The 18,665-nt window shown below is 33.6% G+C and overlaps 1 protein-coding gene across 18 annotated transcripts in view; it reads left to right on the plus strand.

The window, feature by feature from the left end:
- Window positions 1–18,665, plus strand: part of DGKB (diacylglycerol kinase beta) — a 402,254-nt gene that overhangs the window by 116,115 nt on the left and 267,474 nt on the right. For 13 of the 18 annotated variants that reach the window (XM_072033589.1, XM_072033592.1, XM_072033593.1 and 10 more), the window contains 2 exons: window positions 15,378–15,531; window positions 17,994–18,029. In XM_072033589.1, coding sequence (XP_071889690.1) covers window positions 15,378–15,531; window positions 17,994–18,029 — 190 coding nt within the window. Of the gene's footprint in view, window positions 1–10,967; window positions 11,109–15,377; window positions 15,532–17,993; window positions 18,030–18,665 lie in introns of those variants that run through there. The other 5 variants (XM_038173736.2, XM_072033600.1, XM_072033601.1 and 2 more) reach the window with 2 other exon arrangements.

Raw genomic sequence — 18,665 nt, forward strand, 5'->3', positions numbered from 1 at the left:
CAAATGAAAAAAATATGGAGGGTTACACTGATGTCTGTTTTATTTTAAACATTTTATTTGAAGAGTGACAGACGACTATGACAACATTTCAGCTACTCTAACAGCATGAAAAGTGTATAGTATGGTGCCAATTATGGTATGGAGTTATAAAGTATGAAACATTGCTGTCCTCATTTTTTTTATAGCAATTGAAATATCATCTAAATTATTCTCTTGATAAATTGAAGTAAGCACAGAAATAAATTCCTTCAAAAAGGATACTTTTTTTAGTGAATTTTTATATTGCTATTAATGAATGTTTAAAATTGATGCATTTCAGCTTAAGTATGCATGCAATGGTGCGATGCTTATTCATAATTAGGATTTGCAACTATTCTATTAGTCATCAGGGATAGGTTTCATAATATTTAACTGCTAGGATGAGATTAAATAGCAAAGTATTTTTGCTCTATTTTTAATTGTAATAAAATACGAGAAAACAACAACAACAACAAAGGAAAATACATTTTGTTAATACTGTGTCCAAGATTTTCCACAGTAGTTTTATCCCAATAAGAGTTACACTTTATTTATAAAGATTTAGTAGATACAGCTAGCATTCACAACAATTAATGTAAAGTCATCATCTGTGCAATATGCCAGTGGTGCAGTCCTATGGAATGCAATATAGAAGTCTAAGCTCTATAAATGGTATTATACATTTATGGAAAAAAAATAAATGCTTATAGAGAAGATATCCTTGAGGAAGTAGAAGTTGTTCTAGCTCTAACCAGTATTTATTAGATCTTAATGCATACCCATGTTTACATGGAGTATCTTTTTGGAAAGAAAGCATATAGGCTAATCCATTCCATTAATGGGCAAAAGAAAGAACAATTTAACTTTCCCACTGCATATAACAAACACTCTGAAATCATTTTGACAATTAAGTATTTTATAGGCTATGAACATAATTGCTTTCTAAGAGACAGGAAGCAAGGCTCATTCTCTAGTCTGTTACAAATACAATGAGATGATAATAATGAAAGGTGGATGTGATTTCAAATTCATTTTGTGACATGGATTTCTAGAAACATGTCCTCATTTGATGGCTATTGGATTCAAATCATTTAAACTGAACATGAAGAAAAGTAGGTTAACGTTCCAGTGCTTGAAGTTTCCAATCAGTGTTGCAGGTTGCCCTTATTTTTTATTTAATTATTTATTTTCTTTCAGATTTCTTTGTTGTTGTTGTAGATATGTTTAAAATCTCTTAGATGACTATTTAGAAGGTTAGCCAGCCTTAGCATTGTCAAGAGTTAGTAAATATTTCAGAATTGCTCTTGTCAGAATGCTTTAGGAATAAACTACTTGTAACTTAAATACACATTTTACTTGTCTGTACTTGTTGGGCTGTGCTCTCAGTCAATCACTATACATGTATGTATATATTAATATTATCAAAGAAATAGCAGCGGAGAGGTATTTGGACTCTTTGCCAAACAGACAACGCTGAAGAAAAGAAAGAGGGAAAAAAAACACAGACAAAAAAAGCTTTCTTTAAAATAAATAAATAAATAAATGAAAAACCTAGAAATTCTCTGCTTCATTTATGACAGTAAAAATTCTGAAGCTATCAAATGGATGCTTATTTGTTGGTAAGCACATATGATGCTTGTAAATACATGTACTTACATTACCTGGTCAGACACGCAACTGATCTATTTTATTTTCCTATAAAAGATATTATCTAGAAATTACAGAGAATGTCCAGACTCTCTAATTTCTGCCTTATATCTCTAAATATAGTTAATTAATATAGGTTTACCCAGGCTGAATTAGGAAAGACTGGTTAAAGTGCTTTACCCAGGCTATTTGGTTATGACTTTTTTTTTATGGTTTTCATTCTGAGGTACAATTTTTTTTTTGTTTTGTTTGTTGGTTTGTTTTATGATGATGACTACAATTAAAATGGATTCACGTGTATGGGGCCATCTAGGTACTGTTTATGAAACTGCAGAGCTAAACAAAATATAGAAAAATACTCTTAATCATAACATACTGCAAGAATTAGTCAATTAATGGAAATGACTTGGGGTTCTCTTGTGAAGTACATGTAATATTGCTAGTATTAGTCTGTGAGTATATATAATTCAGTAGGTGATGGTTGTAATTTATTTATTTCTATTCTTTTAAATTTTAGTGAGAATAAACACAAATGTAGTTCAGCTAACACATCTCTGTTTTCCTAAAGGCTGTAAATTTACTCAGTGCTATGTGGATGAAAACTCTTGCCAACTAGAATAGGACATTTTAAATTTTCTTGCATTGGTACCAGTGACTATTTGAAGTGAAAAATTCAAGTTATTCAGGCTCAGATTACACTAAATCTCAATTAAAAAAAATAAAATTATAAATTGTAACAGTTATGAAAGTTTGTCAGTTTTTGTACAGCAAAACAGTGACTGTTCATGTGACATGTTCATAGATTATTTTTCTTTCTAAAAGTGTTGTAGCAAAAATATATTTTTAATATACGTAGCTGAAATAGCACCCATAAAAGTTTACAATTAACAGGGTATTCATTCCTTTTAAAATTAATGAGAATGCTATTGATACAAAATGCTTTTAGAAAAATATTATTATGAACTTTAGCCCTATTATAAAACTTACATTTTCAGCCACATTAGTCTATCAGTAGGTTTTTGGAGTATCTTCACCAGAAGATAATTTTTTTGGTTAACCATGGACTTTGTTGTAATTTACTATTTTTCAGGGACTCGATGTTTTATTCTGAAGCATACTTTCTACACCATTTTTCCTAAATTCTGTAATAATTTAAATTTTCAATAGTCCAGTTCTGCTTGGGCAGTATGCAGATTATCTACTCTTTACTTTAAGTATCTAATATATGTTTCTTTGAACATTCTTTATTGATAGTACATGTTAAATGGACCCTGGCTGCTAATCTGCTACAGGATTATTCTAAATGTTTCTGCCTTAGCACATTTTCTACAATTAAAATTTTTAAAAGAGGCTTTGTCTAGCATATATAGTAACTATATATATATATATATATATATATATATACACTATATATATACTATATATATAATATGTTGGTTTGTGTGTAGCACATATGAACATACATACTTAAGTACATTTATAATAATTTGATAAAAAAACAACTGGTGTTAAGGTGGTTATATATATATATATTTTCGTACTTGGATATAAGACTAGGATGAAACTGCAGTGGTTGATTCTAGATTTATCTGAGTAATTAACATCGACTTATTTTAATAGTGTGAGAGTGTGGTAAAAGGCTATGCTGAAAAAAATGTTATTATATTAAATTGAGTCTTCAAAATTTCTTTTAAGATACTTTGTAGAGTTTATTTATTGGAAGAGACATGCTAATTATTCTCAAATATTGCAGAGTAATTATTTTTGATAGGAGACATAAAGGGAAGATTTTTGGCAGTTATATATGTCTGTAGTATTGATGTTATCCAAACATTATTTGATCATATAGAATATTGGTAGGAGCTGGTTATGGAAGCATGTGATTTATTTATTTTCTTAACTGTAAGCATTCATGCCAGTAGATGACCATTTATATGCTGTTTTATCTAAGAAATCATTTCATTTGGTTTCCAGAATTTTTATAATACAGTTAGGTCAAAAATGTATTAAATCAAATGCTTAAATCAGTAGGTGTTAAGGGTTCTAATTTGAACCAACTTTACCCCCAATATACAAAGGCAGGTTCCATAAAGAATTTCAAATTTAATTTAAATTTCTCATTATAATGAACATTAGCAATACATTTTTAAACAACAAAATCTTATGTGTTCTCCTTTGATTTGTTTTCTAGATTGTTATCCCTCTCTGATAGTCTCTGCTTCCTCCTTCTCCCCTACGCCCCCAAGCAATATTTTGGCCAAAGTCACATTTCATTACAAAGCATTGTCAGAATCAATGAATCTTCAATTCTTGGACATTTACCAGTAGCGCTTTTCACAGCTTGTCATATAATTATTGCTAATGCACTAACACCAATGGAACTTTGCAGTTGTCATAGTATTATGTGAGACTGAAGACCCTGTAACATCTTCTCTTTTGTCAACAGTTCATTTTTCAGATACTGAGTCCATATAAATTGTGTAAAAAGAAATAATAATTAAGAGGACCCATGCACAAACAAAAATAACCCAGAGCTATTATGGTCCATAGATTAAAGCTGATAACATTTTTGTCACTATTTGGAGATCTGGCAACATAATTTAAAAAGTACTTAGTTGAAAATTACATTTCCAAATTCTCTATTTCTATATTCTCTGAAATGTTCTCTTTAATTAGTAAAAGCCATATTTCATGGGAGTCTGCTGGAAAGAATGATTTCTTTTGTTAGGGGATTCCATTGTCTCCACTAGCAGTATGGGTCTCCCCAGGCATCCGGAATTCACTCACAGAGTTGACTCTTATTTACAGCAGCAAAAATTTAATGGTACCCCTATATCAGCTCAACCTGGGTGCCTCCAAGGATGGACCCTGCTTGAGACTTTCACTGGGTCAATCTTTGTTTCATCAGCTACAGTCCAATCAGTTCTTGACATATATGTTATGTTTCTTCATTGGTGGCTCTTTGTTGCAGGGCAGGATGTCGTATCTGCTGGGTATGCCTCTCATCCAGTGCTGCTCCCAGTCAGCACATTCGTTTTCCCCCTGTCCATGCCACCCAGACCCCAACACTATGCTGCTCAATGGTGCTCAGTCACCACTACATACCACATTCAGGTTATGCAGAGCTCTTACTGCAGCCAAACACTTCACCAAATATACTCCATTAATGGCAAACAATAGCCACCTGAGTTTCTTACATACCTGTAGCTTGTTTTCCTTTCACATTTTTTTTTTATTTTATTTTCAGGATGATGAAAATAGTGGCCTATGTTGAAATATCTTTTACAATTTTATAAGAACAAAAAGGCCAAAGAGAATGTGATATCTCCACCCAGAAATTCTCTGAAAATATTTCCAAACACTAGATCATGCCTTGTTCCCATTTACGTGGCCTATGTGGTAAGGAGGAATAAAAGAAGTTGCTGTTCTAGCCCCCACCCCTTGGCCCATCCACAGTGACAACTCTTTTGTCAATTGAGTATTAGTAAATTTCTTCTTTGCATCTTATAAGGATTTATAAAACAAGTGGAGTGATACATCTTCTCTTCCTTCCGTTTGTCAGCCAGTAAAACTGGCTGCTACTTGTACACCAGCTATGAAAATACAGGAGGCAGTTAGATGCCTCCTTTTGCAGTTTTTCTTCAGAGTACATCTTGAGTCAAAAGCAGTCATTTTTCTCTGATTAAATTTGTTCTCTTCAAATGTTTAATATAGTAGGAGTTCAACAATTTCATACCATATTTAAAATATCTGAATAGCATTCTTTATAAAGAATGCAAAATCTGCTTTACTTGTGTATATCCTATTTTTCACTGAGAAACCATTTTTTATGTATTCTGAGTGTCAGGATATAGTGAAATATGATATCTATAGCATGGAGAGTTTTGTGTATATTGGCACAGAACATACATGTAGACGCATAAACCTTCACAAAATGAACACATGCATCTTTCTTTGTCTTACATTTCTATGTACCATTGGAAATACAGAAGAACAAATCACAGAATTGCACATCTTAACTTCAACAGGAGAAAGGATGAAGGCAAATACTCACAGCAAGCATTTCCTGCCTAAGCCTGTTAAGCTTAGACTGTTCTCAGTATCTTTTTTCTTGGAGTCCCATGTATACCGGGAAACTGAAACCGAAGAGTGGGAAGTAAGAGCTCTGCTTTATGCCATGGATGTAGAGTAGAAAGTGAAGTATTATATATGCATGCTTTAAAGGTATTAATGAGGTAAAAAACTTCACATCACATATCTGTGAAAAACATGGTGTATCTGCAAATAAATTTTTGTATAGTTATGATAGCACTATAGAAAATAATGGTCAGTTTTTATGGGCAGTTTTGAAGTATTCTGTGCAGTAACAGAAAAATAAAATTGCACATTTTAACCGAAAATAAAGAGGGATTTTTAATACCTATAAAAATCCAAAATTAATTGTAATATTTTTATATTTGTTTCTTTACAGAACTATCATTATTTAGTCATATTGATAAGTCTCATACTATAAATCCTCTTGGAAGGATTTATAGGAAAGGAAATCCTCTTTTTCCTGAAAACTGTAATTTATTTTTCTTACTAGTTGCCAAGGCTTTAATCTCTGAGTAACTTTCAACTCTGCAGTCAAGATTCCTTAGTAACATTTTTTTCTAGTTAAATGATTGTCTTTTTTTTTTTTTTTTCAATATGTTCTTTCTATTCTGTCATAGGATTTCCTGTGGTATGTTGAAACAGGACACATTAATGATCACAATCTAGAGGTGGGGAAGGAAAGTAAAAGGCCAGGGTAAAGAATTTTCTCTGGAGTAAGCTTTTTAAAAATATTGTGGTGGAAAGATAGGAGAACAGCTCAGAACATTTGGTCAAAGCCATTAGGGAGTTTTCCAGTAGCTTTTAGTAGCTGGGTAAGAGGGAAATAGAATATTTCCCAGAGGCACATTTCCTCAGTAAGATTCTGAGATTCTGTGGAAGGGCTTTCCTTTGGATCTTACCTCAGTTTTTCCACTGAATTCAGATGATTCCATATAACTAGGTTGCCTTTAAATGCGGTTGACATCTCTTGAGTCCAAACCCAGAGTTTGTAGCTCATTTCCAGCATTACCCCAGCCCCACACTCACTTACCCAGTTGTGCCTGCTTGGCTGCTGCCAGAATGAAGGAAATAAGGAGCAGAGAAAATGACGGTGGAAACAGAGGTGCTAACAAATTGCTATGAGGATTGGTAGTCACCACTACCACTACCCTACCACGCCACTCCCCTTGTGCCTGTCTGGCTTAGAGGTAACCTCCCCACATACTGTAGTTTGTCCACAAATGGCATCATCGCTCTCTCCAGATTAGACAAAATAGTAATTTTGTGGTATTACCTTTTGTAGCTGCTGCTTTGTACATGCGTATAGCTAGTGTTGTTTTAACATTGTATTATATTTTCCAATATCTATATAATGTTGTAACTGTTTTCCTTAAGTAACTGTCTTATATCGTCTTATTCCAAGAACATTGTTATGAGGAAAATTTTTGTTTCTGTTTTATCCTGGTTCTTAAAGGGCTATTTGAGGAGAGGAATTTTCTTCAAAGCAATGGGAGTTGGCAGAGCAAATCTTAATTGTTTGTGTTTGTAGCTTACTTGTAAAATGAAAGATGCCATAAACTTCAGAAAAATTTCCACCCCAACACATTGATCGAGTTTGGGTTCTCAAAAAAAAAAAAAACCAAAACACTCCGTTTAAACCAAAGATCTGGGTAAATCTATCCATATTTGCTTAGTCAGATATTGTAACAGCAATATTCTCACGTTGTCTGGACGCATTAGTCTATTTTATATCAGCTCTATAAAAACTGTTATTCTTAAGCATAAGATCCCATAAGCATAAGATCTTGATTTAAGAGGGCTAATGGGATCCTGGCGTGCATTAAAAGGAATGTGGCCAGCAGGTCAAGGGAGGTGATCCTCCCCCTCTACTCTGCCCTGGTCAGGCCTCACCTGGAGTACTGTGTCCAGTTCTGGGCTCCCTGGTACAAAAGAGACAGGGATCTCCTGGAAAGACTCCAGCGGAGGGCCACAAAGACGATACGGGGCCTGGAGCATCTTCCCTATGAAGAAAGGCTGAGAGACCTGGGGCTGTTCAGCCTGGAGAAGAGAAGACTGAGAGGGGATCTCCTCAATGTATATAAATATCTGAGGGGTGGGGGACAGAAGTTTGTAGCCAACCTCTTCTCAGTGGTTTGTGGGGATAGGACAAGGGGCAATGGCTGCAAGTTAGAGCACAGGAAGTTCTGTTCTGACATGTGAAATAACTTCTTCACGGTGAGGGTGACGGAGCATTGGAACAGGCTGCCTAGGGAGGTTGTGGAGTCTCCTTCTCTGGAGATATTCAAGGCCTGTCTGGATGCCTACCTGGGCAGCCTGCTCTGAGGAACCTGCTTTGGCAGGGGGGTTGGACCCGATTATCTTTCAAGGTCCCTTCCAACCCCTACAGTTCTGTGATTGTGTGAAAATAATAGTTATTTGCACTGATAGAACTTTCTTGTATGTAATCTATTCATACATTAACATAAGCAAGACAAAGAAAAACAAAACAAAAATAATAAGTGTTTTGGACTAACATAGATATGACAAAAATTTAGTTGTAAAACATATGCTGTATCTGAGAAGCCCTATCCCAAAGATGCAGAATGACCTTTCTGAGCAATCTGCAAATATTGCTCACTGCTTTGTTTCATAAATAACACAATATGCATGTTTATATGATGAATATTTTATTATATATATAATAATACACAAAATAGTTCTGTTTCTTTTATTTGTACACTTAGATCCAAAATGGAATACTTCCACTCTGAGTAAAGTTATCACCCGAATCTTGTATAGCAATTAAAAAAAATAAAGTAATTTTCTAGAAAAAGAAAAGCCATTCCGTATAAAATCTACCCAAGTACCTTACATTCTTCTATGTGTCTGGAATATCTGAAAGATTTTGGTATCTTTTTTCATACATCTCTCTGACCAGCCTGATTTCTTAAACATGTTCAGATTACCTCCTCATTCAAAGAACTCTTTTAGTAATTTGTTCTGTAACAATTGTACAAGTAAATATTTAACAATTTGTTGGAATAGACATACCTGTTTTTTTTTGTTTGTTTGTTTTGTTTGTTTGTTTGTTTTTCTCCATGAATTCTCAGATCTTTTATTAAAGTTTGGTACTCTCTAGTGAAAGAGGAGTTTGAACTTCCCCAGGCAAAGAAGGGAATTCAGCCGTGGTATCCCACTCTTTGGGAGTATCTACCAGATTTTTTTTCTCTCAAAGGTGGGAATATTGTTACTTTCCCTGTCCTTTCAAAGTGGAATAGTGATCTTCACCACACTTGGTGCACCATCCCTTTTCTTAGACATTTTTTGTGAACATGTATAGCAAGACCCAACAACACAGATTAATTTATTTGTCTTAAACATAAGGTAAAGGGTGAGTTTTTTCAATCCGGTGAAGATTGAAACATTTTTGTTCATGTTCAGAAACAGGTTTGTGGAAGTTATAGGTAAAAACCTAAAGAGTTTATCAAGTATTAGTGCTTTATTAGCAATATATATATATATAAAATAGAGCACTATTAGCACTTGAGCTAGGCTTTCAAGATCTTAATATGACTAAGGACATCAATATAATACCAAAATCCAACTTTAAGCATTTTAGTTCCTTTTCTGAACTGACCCATCTTGTTCTTATTAGACTGTAATTATCTGTTTGGTTTTATAGTTACAAAAATGAATTGGTATGCACAGTGCTGTGAAGTAAAAGTTATACCTCATCACAGTATGTTAATGAATGGGCACAGTTAATAAAGGTGTGAAAGGCACCTTTGGATGCCTTTCTCTGTAAATTTGTCATGATACATAGTCACATGGAGGGAGACAAATCCAGATAATTTCTTTCAGCAGTCAGTCAATCATTTAGAACTCATTATAAATTTTGCTTTATTTCTTCTTTTTTTCAGTGTATAGCACAAATACATTTGTGGGGGAAGCTTACAGAAAAACAATACCTATGGATCAAATTCTTGTTGTCAATTTGAAGCTGAAATCAATTTTGAAATTTTGTGGATGGTTAATTAAATGTTATGGTTATATCTGACAATTTGTCACATAAACAAGATGCTTGTTTTTAGCTTTCCTCTACACTGAGTCATAGTGAGTCCAGTTTAATGTTTGCTTCCAGAAAAGCTAAAAGTGATTAATCTTTGACACATTTATTTGCTATAAAGATTTACAAATGTAAGTGTAAAGTGTACAGTTTTACTTCTGCCTTCCGTCCTTTCTCCTTTTCTTCTCTTTAGGTTAGATACATACTTTGTTTTTGAATTTTTGGCAACCGGAAACACTGGATAAAATGTATAACTAGGAAATTATGAACACAAAAATTACTTCTAAGTATAGTAATATTATTTTAATATCACTAATATTAAAGTCAATGTTTAATAAGTATTGATATTTTAATAATTGACTATTTCTAATATCATTACAATATTATATAGTGATATTTTTATGTGGAAAATAGTGTTTGAGTGAGTTGAACCTTGATAGTGCTTTTGAATGTATAATTTTCTGGACTTATATCAAAAAGTTTCAGAACTAAATGAAGCTTCATTATACAAGCATTGTAAGACATTATAGTATTTTAGAAGATTATAAACATTTATAAAGCTTTATTTTGTGACTTTTTTTTTATAATTTTGAGATATAAGAAATAGAGCTCCAGTATATTTCTCAAATGAGTTATTTAAGATATAGAATAGGATTCCAGTTACATATAAACAATATAAAAATACCTAATTTTCTGTGACGTATTGACAATCTAGTTGGCACCCATTTATTATTTGCGTCAAAACTAAAACAGCACAGGTTTTTTTTTTTTTTTTTTTTCCAGAAGATGTAGACCAAAATGATTAGGAAGCTCTTTCATGTTCCTCTAATTATTGGCTGCTTTGACCATGTCTTTATATTAACCTTATATTAAACCCTGTTACACTGAAAATTTTCTTGATATCCCTAAAATTGTGACCATAATCTCCCAAACCCCTCATAGTCTCCTATGAAATGGTATTCATTAATTCATGTGTCAAGTTAATCATAGTCAGTTTGGTATATCCTAGCACACTCTTATCCTCTCATTTAGGAAACATCATGGAAAATGCTCTTCAAAATGCAAAATCCTTCTTTCACAGGTTCATTTATATTCAGCTGGAGCTTCTGAAAGCCAAGCAACTGTTGAGAATTAAGCAATTAGCATGCATACTTAAGAAAACAACATCCACGATTATAGCTTATATATTGTTCTGATAGTATTGGTAGGAACTGCTTATTTAATGCTTATGAATTCATTAACTGCAACAAATTATATTCAAGTCATCCTAAAATATATTGAACTTTTCATCTGAGAAATTCTGGTATGACATTGAGATTTAAAAAGAAGATGTTTGTATAGCTGAGTGAGTGTGATGCATGTCAGTGTGGAAAATTAATGTCATCTTGCCTTTTTATTTATTTATTTATTTTTATTTTTTACTGTTTGTTTCCCAAAGCGTTGTGTGGTTCCTTTGAAAAGTGTTGTTAGTGGGGGAGGGTAGATAGAGGTTATGCTAGTAAGTAGAGAGAGGCTATTTCATTACTGAAGCATCTTTATGTTTTGAACCATTAAAATTCTAAGAGGAAAAAAGAAAACTGCCTATGATTGCAGAACAGAAAAGTGTTCATAATATTTTGTGTTATTCCTCTTTTCTGTGAAAATTGGGCTGAGATTCAGCAAACATTTCCCATCGTTAAGTGTTCTATTCTAAATGAACTATACTCAATACTAAAAATAGTTCCATAGAGCTCTAACACCTGTAACATGAGTCTTCTACTGTGGTCCTCGTGGGATTTCTTTTAAGGATTTTTTTTTTTTTTTCTGCTTCTGTATAAAGTGTTATGTTTATTACAATGGAGAGAGATAATAGAGAAAGCAATGAAAATAATTTGAAGTGTGCCTTTTTCGGAAACTCTCCTCTTTCTCATTTGTGAGCTAGATGTATAATCAAAACTACTGCTAGATCTGTTACAGTCTAGTGCCATTCTGCTCTTTACTGTAGATAGAAAAACAAACCTTCAAAAATCACTACAGTCCATTAGAGCTCAGTTCCTATTACGATAATCTGCACTAAGCATATTAGATCCTCTTGAAAATGTTACTCAGCTATGGAGTATTAGAATCAAGGATTTTGTGTTTTTTATATAGACAAGAACCTAATCACAGGGATCTGTTCATAAAAGGACTGTTGCAGAGCATTTATTTGTTACAGCATGTGTATTTCTATCTCCATTTTGGACAATTAAAAGCATTTCTCATGTGTATCCAAGTCATTTACTAGTTCCCAGACAACTTTCATCTTCATTTGAAAACTTTTGGGTTATCTGATTTGTTGTATGAATGTTGCTACTTCATTAGGGGTTCACAGAGCATATGATAGCAAAAGATAAAGCACTTTCAGCTGAAGAAATCCAAGTGTAAAAGGGTGTTACAGAACAAACACATTATTTCCTCCTTTGCTAGCCACTGTAATCAGTGGCAATCAGGGTGTCAAATATATTAAGTGGGCATGGCAACCAAGTCATGATATCTGTTGTCTTTCATGGCCAGAAATTATGTTAGGAATATTTGATTTGGGGGTGCTGAGATAAAAGATGATCTGACCATCTTTAGAAAATAATGAGAACTTTGAACATCTTTGAGAAAGTCTTCAGGAAGAAAAAACCACATAGTTTTAACCTTATTTTTTAACCCAAATCTCTAACCAAACACAGTTCTGAGCATATAAATAGGAAAATGTGGCATTATAGATTTAGTTATTGCAATCAGCTTGGTGAACCAGTATTACTGAGTGTGGTGGTTTTACTGTGCTAGGCAGCTAAACACCACAACCACTCTCTCACTCCCCCTCCTTAGATGAGGAGGGGAAGAAGTAATGTAAGGAACAATTTGTGGATTGAGATAAGGATAATTTAATTAAAGGAAAAAAATATTATTGAAAGATTATTATTAACTAAACAATTTAACTAAAGGGGAATAAAAAAAGAAAAGGGGGAAAGGGACAAAACAAATAAAGGCTATGTGGGAGTGCAGAGGAAAGAATTACTCTCTACTTCCCACAAATGAGCGATGCTTGACCACGTCCTTTAAACAGAGCCTCAACGCACGTAGCCGGTGTTTGGGAGGAGGACCGACGTTTTCACAATGAGAGCACACCCTTCCCCTCTTCTTCCTTTTTCCATCTTTTATTGCTGAGTGTGACGTCACATGGTATGGAATATCCCTTTGGTTGGTTTAGGTCAGCTGCCCTGCTGCTCACTTTTCTCACTTCTTTTCTCACTTTTTTGCCCACTCCCTAGGAGGGTTAGAGTCCTGATGCTGTGCCAGTACTGCTCAGCAGTAGACACAACACTGGTGTGATAACACTGCTGTTCTAGCTACAAGTGCAGAGCACAGCACTGTATGGGCTGCTGCAGGGAAAGTTAACATCCCAGCCAGACCCAGTACACTGAGGCAGCAGTTCAAAAATCTAAGATGGCTATAAACTCAAGGAGTATTTTTAGCAGACATATACACAAGGAAAATAATAATTAAAAAGCCTTATGTAACTTGGATATTTTATATATCCGTACATAAACCTTAACTTAAATTGGATTGTAATTTGTTTTTCTGTTTCTCTTTTCCACTTGGTTACTCCCCTTTATATGAAATGTAATGAAATAGCTAACAAACACATCATTGATGAGAAACTTAAAAAAAATAAAAAATAAAAAAATCTCAGGTTGTTAAAGTCAGTTGATTCAGCGATTGATGTATTTGTTATGCTTGCAGAGTTAAAAATACATTTATATGCTATGAACTCATGACCAGTTTACTTGGATGCCAATACATTGTGATTTTATTGATTACATACACTGAGGAGAATATTGTTTTGTTTTGTTTTTGTTATTGAGAATAAAAAAGTTTATAGCATGACTGAAAGAATGTATGGTTTGCCAAATAAGAAGACAATGACTGAAACTCTATGATGATGAGAGAAAGGTAGTTTCTCTGTATCCAAGTTGATTATTTGCATTTTATACCCAGCGTAAGCCTTGTGGAGGTAATTTTTTAAGTCCCTGCTATTTTTGTGTTCAATCTGTAGGAGTTCTGTTGGTGTCACTCACTTTCTTTGTCACAGGTGTTCTGTTTTAGCTCAGCATAGATGCTCACTAAGTTTGCATTCCTAATAATAACGACTTGCACAAGATCAGTCAAAATTTTCAATCTGTGTTAGTCCCTATAATGGGAGTGATATATGTTTAAAATATTAGCCATTAGCAGTTAGGTATTGTCCTTAATGAGAAATGCCTTATTTGATGTGGACATAAAATTTCTGCATCTCATAAAAAATGGGGAGGGGAATGGGGAGAGAGAGAGAGAAAAATCATTGCTCCAAAGCATTGAAATAATTTTTACAATGACTTAAATATAATTTATGCTATGACTCAGGTTCTGAAGGCACTGACGGCACTGAGGATTTAGTTTCCCTTTTCTTTTCCCTTGTATTTCCCTTCAAGCCTTCGTAGTCTTTTCCCTCCTAATGCTGCATTCGCTGGGCTGAACTAAAGGCGTTGAATTATTTTTCTCATGGATGAATGAGTCTTCCCCAAGCATGGGAAGTTTTCTCCAAGTTGATGTTGTGGTGTAATGTGGCTTTCTCTGTTAACTATTAGAAAAGTTACTGTCCTGCTCGAGCTAGAAAGGCAGCAACGCTATACAGTTTACAGATTAACGAGTGTTAAGCTGTTCTATTAAAATCACCTATGTAACTGAATAGTATCATTGATAAGTGTGCAGTTGTGTCAGTTATTTCAGAGATAAAAGTGAAATTGGCTTAAGATCTCTTGACACATTTCACATCTTCATTTTTAGTGGTTCTATATCAGCAGGGTAAAATGGGATCATAATGAATCTAAAATTCATTTTAATATTTAAAACAGGGAACACTGTCTTACCAGAGAGAAATCATAAATGAAGGTTCATTAATCAGGTCCTACCTTGATGCCAAAAAAATAAATTAAACTAAATTACAAATGCTTCAAACTGACAACTCTGCCCCCCTCCCCCCCAAGTTGTACAGTCTAAGCACTCATTTGAATGTTAGAACCTATTTAGATTATCAGTTCATCTTTGACAAATAGCAGAAAGAGTTGTTGCCACCGAGAAAAAACAGGTAGCCTTCAATTGCCTGAATTTGGCATTTAGAAATCCCCTGCTTATCGTCTGCTTAATTACGATAAAAGAGAAGTCTTAGCAGATACATCCCGATAGCTCGCTAGGTGCCTTTGTTTGCAGTTTTGTGTGTGCTTTTAAGCCATATTGTGATTAAGAAACAAGTCAGCACAGAATTTAGTTTTGCGGTCCTTATAGAAGTGTTCTGAGTTTATTCTGGATTATTTTATACCATACTCTGGGCTATTGAAACAATATTGTGCGTTTTCAAAGTAATAATTCAAAAATCAGTCACTCTCATAAGTATGCCAGGCTATACCTTCAGGAATCAGTATTTTCAAGGATAGTGTAAAGTTTTTACTAACAGTATTATCTGATGTGTTAATATTAAAGTTGTTGAAAAATGATCAATTCAATTACTTTTTTCCTCCTCTAGACAATTGATTTAGAGGGATTCAAACTGTTCATGAAGACTTTTCTGGAGGCAGAGCTACCTGATGATTTCATTGAGCATCTTTTTACATCATTTAGCAACAAAATCTCTCACTGCAGCCCCTTAATAAAAAACAAACCCCAGCTACTTTCTGGAGGTAAGTAATAAAATGTGAGAATTGCAAGTTCTGTGCTGCTGCTCTTCACCTTCTAATAGTCATAAATATGTAGAATTCTAAACTATTTGTACTTCTTCGTTCGGATATTTATGAAATTGCAGAAACTAAGTCATGAATAAGGAATATCGTGAAGAGAAACAGATATTAAATGGTTTTATCTTTTTAATTCACATTGATGATGCAGCTGAGACACCAAGTGGACAGTCTTTGTCATATTAATGCTAATCAGATTGCTATGGTTACATAGTATTACTGACTACTTTGCTGTATAAACACTTAGAAACATTCACAGCCTCATGCAGGATGCTTCTGCTAGTGCTCTACCTGGTTACTGCTGCTTCTCTTAACTGTTTTTTGCTGCTCTTAGTAATCTTAAATACTTACCAGCTAATAGTATTTTAAACGTCCTGTAATTGTTAGCAGTATTTGTTCTACACAATGTAAGACTGAAATTTTCACACTAAATAACATTGTTATTAAACAGCAGAGGACAACATGATAAAATATTTTCAGGCAAAATAGTGTTTAAAACCTTCCAACTTCTAAAATTTTTTTAAACTTTTAACAAAAACGTAGTGAAGAAATTTAAGATTACCATTCTGTCTTGAAGTCTTAGGTTTGGCACTACGAATTTGGGAACTCTATCAAAACCCTAGCTAAAAGTAGAAGTTAGGCTAACTTAAAACTAAATTTCATCTTCTGAGCAGCTGGGCTAATCAAGCATTTAAAACATTTTACTGAATGGTTTCATGGGTTCTTAGTTGCCTGAATTCTTCATATGAAGATTAGGTGTCTTCAAAGTTCTGTTCATCTAGAAGCTGTGAATTTGGTACAAGTGCTACTAGCTAAAATGTTATGTGCTGCAGATACCAAGCTCTAGATTTCCATAGTTGCTTCAGTGTGCAGTATTAATTATAGGCTTTCAGGTATTGCCAATTGAATCTGGCCTTATCACTTTATTGTATTACATTGTGTGCATGATTTTTTTTTTTTTTTAATTATTTTTTTTCTCCTAGCTAAACTTGCTTACCACATTGGGGGAATGGTTCTTCTTTTCATTTGAATTGAATACATCATATATCTTTATGCTTTCTAGTCAGAACTGCTGCGGACACATTTCCATACAAAAATACCTGCTGTGAAGACTGTGTATTTCCAACTTCCCGTGCTTTTGTTATTTTGGACTAGTTCCACATGTAGAGCAGTAGGCTTGGTAGGCAATTGTGTAATCAGTTGTTTGGAGGATTCAAAACCTTCTGTTGCTAATTACAGCTCAAATAATAACATAGGTTTGAGCAAGTCACACCAACAGTTCAGTTCTTTGACCATTAAGATACTTTGTCACAGAATCTCTAAGGACATGTCTAAATGCATTGTTATTGTACTGCAGGAGCTATATGTCAGACATTATCAGTATTGTAATTTTTCTGCTACACAGATTCTGCTGCCTATAATGTCTCAGGCACACAATTTCCACTGTCATTATTTTTAATCTTTCTGTGAAATATTCATTGTTTTCATCAATGAGAATCATCAACTATAAACATACTGTACCAGCTGCCAATTTAACACTTTTCCTGGTAACTCCAATTGCAGCTGACATTTACTGGTGCATATTTATTATGCTGTGTTTTTACACGTGTTGTCCTGAGCACTGTTATTGCAAAAAGTTGTCTTTTTGGTGTTGTGTTTTTGAGGCTTTAACACTTTATATATAGAAATGATAACAGCTGTTTGTAGGTCATTGTCAGATTTATTGCTAAATTCTGCCTGGTAGATGCCATGCTCAGCTTTCTTTGCTTTTGTTATAATTCTCTCTGATACATTTTGATTCTAATGTGTAGCTTAAAAAAAAAAAAAAAGTGAATTCTATTGTTATTGTTAAAACTGTATGCTAGGTTTGTTACTGTAGTAACTCCTAACCTTTTTCTCCTTCACTTATTTTGTACTTCATTTTCATCTTCAGTTTAGTCTTTAGTCTTACATATGCATTTATACCTGAAGGACTGTTTGATAAATTGCTATATGCAAAGCATATATTATTGTTGTTGTTGTTGTTGTTATTATTATTATTAGTGCATGAAAACATGCTGTTCATATTGCAGTTCAGTTGCCTGAGTTTTAAACTAGATGCTACATCTATATAATATGGAGCAAAAGGAAAAAAATAAGTAAACATCTGTACATTATCATGTGCAAATAAAAAAAAAAAAATAGAAACCATAATTTTAGAGTATCTAGTAAACTTAAAATGTTACCAGTGGTGAAAAAACTGACTATACTGGGAAAAAAAATTGTCAGAAACATTTGATATTTTCCTGGAAAATTGAAAGGTATACAAGAGCTAGAGAAGCAGGGTTCATAAATCTATCTGGTATGTGAACATTCTTTACTTAGTGTCTCTCAGTCTACTCATGTCTGTTTATAAATTGTATTTTCAGTTAAGGTATCTGAAGAACGATGGAAACAGATGCCAGGTAGGCAGCAGAACTGTAAATCAGTATTGCTTCCACCCCTCTCTCCCACCTCTTGATTATGAACTAATACTTTGACATGTACCTTGCAGCTGATGATAAGCTAAAAGTTGCTTTAAAATTTGTATGCCATTTTCATTTAGATTTCATTGAAATGCAAGACTTTTCTTTTTTTTTTTTTTCTCAAGATGAGTGGGTCCCAGCTTTATAATAACTTTTATTCTGTGCATAGGATTCAAATAAGAATAGAACGTGAACTATCTGTGTAAACTGTGTGATTAAAGCTAGCATCGTAATTGATGAATGTTTTATACTGTCTTAATTTTAAGTGCACTTACTGACATACAAGCTCCTCTAGTAGAACGTTGCCATATTAAATCTCTTTAGTTATTTAAATATTTACTTTGAGTCTTTATTATCTTCCTGCTGTCATGGACATGAACTTGAAGATTTTTTTTCTGTATGCCAGTTTGCACTTATATAATGAAAAATATCTTAGCATACATACCTCAGTAGACCTTTCAAAATGTCTAGATTGTAAATACTTTCCAGATGAAAATAGAAAAAAAAAAATAGAAAATTAATTCAATTTCCATCATCTACAGTAATTAATTTGTCCAAGACAAATGCTTGAGAGAA

Source organism: Anas platyrhynchos, chromosome 2, assembly GCF_047663525.1.
Source record: "Anas platyrhynchos isolate ZD024472 breed Pekin duck chromosome 2, IASCAAS_PekinDuck_T2T, whole genome shotgun sequence".
Lineage (NCBI taxonomy): Eukaryota > Metazoa > Chordata > Aves > Anseriformes > Anatidae > Anas > Anas platyrhynchos.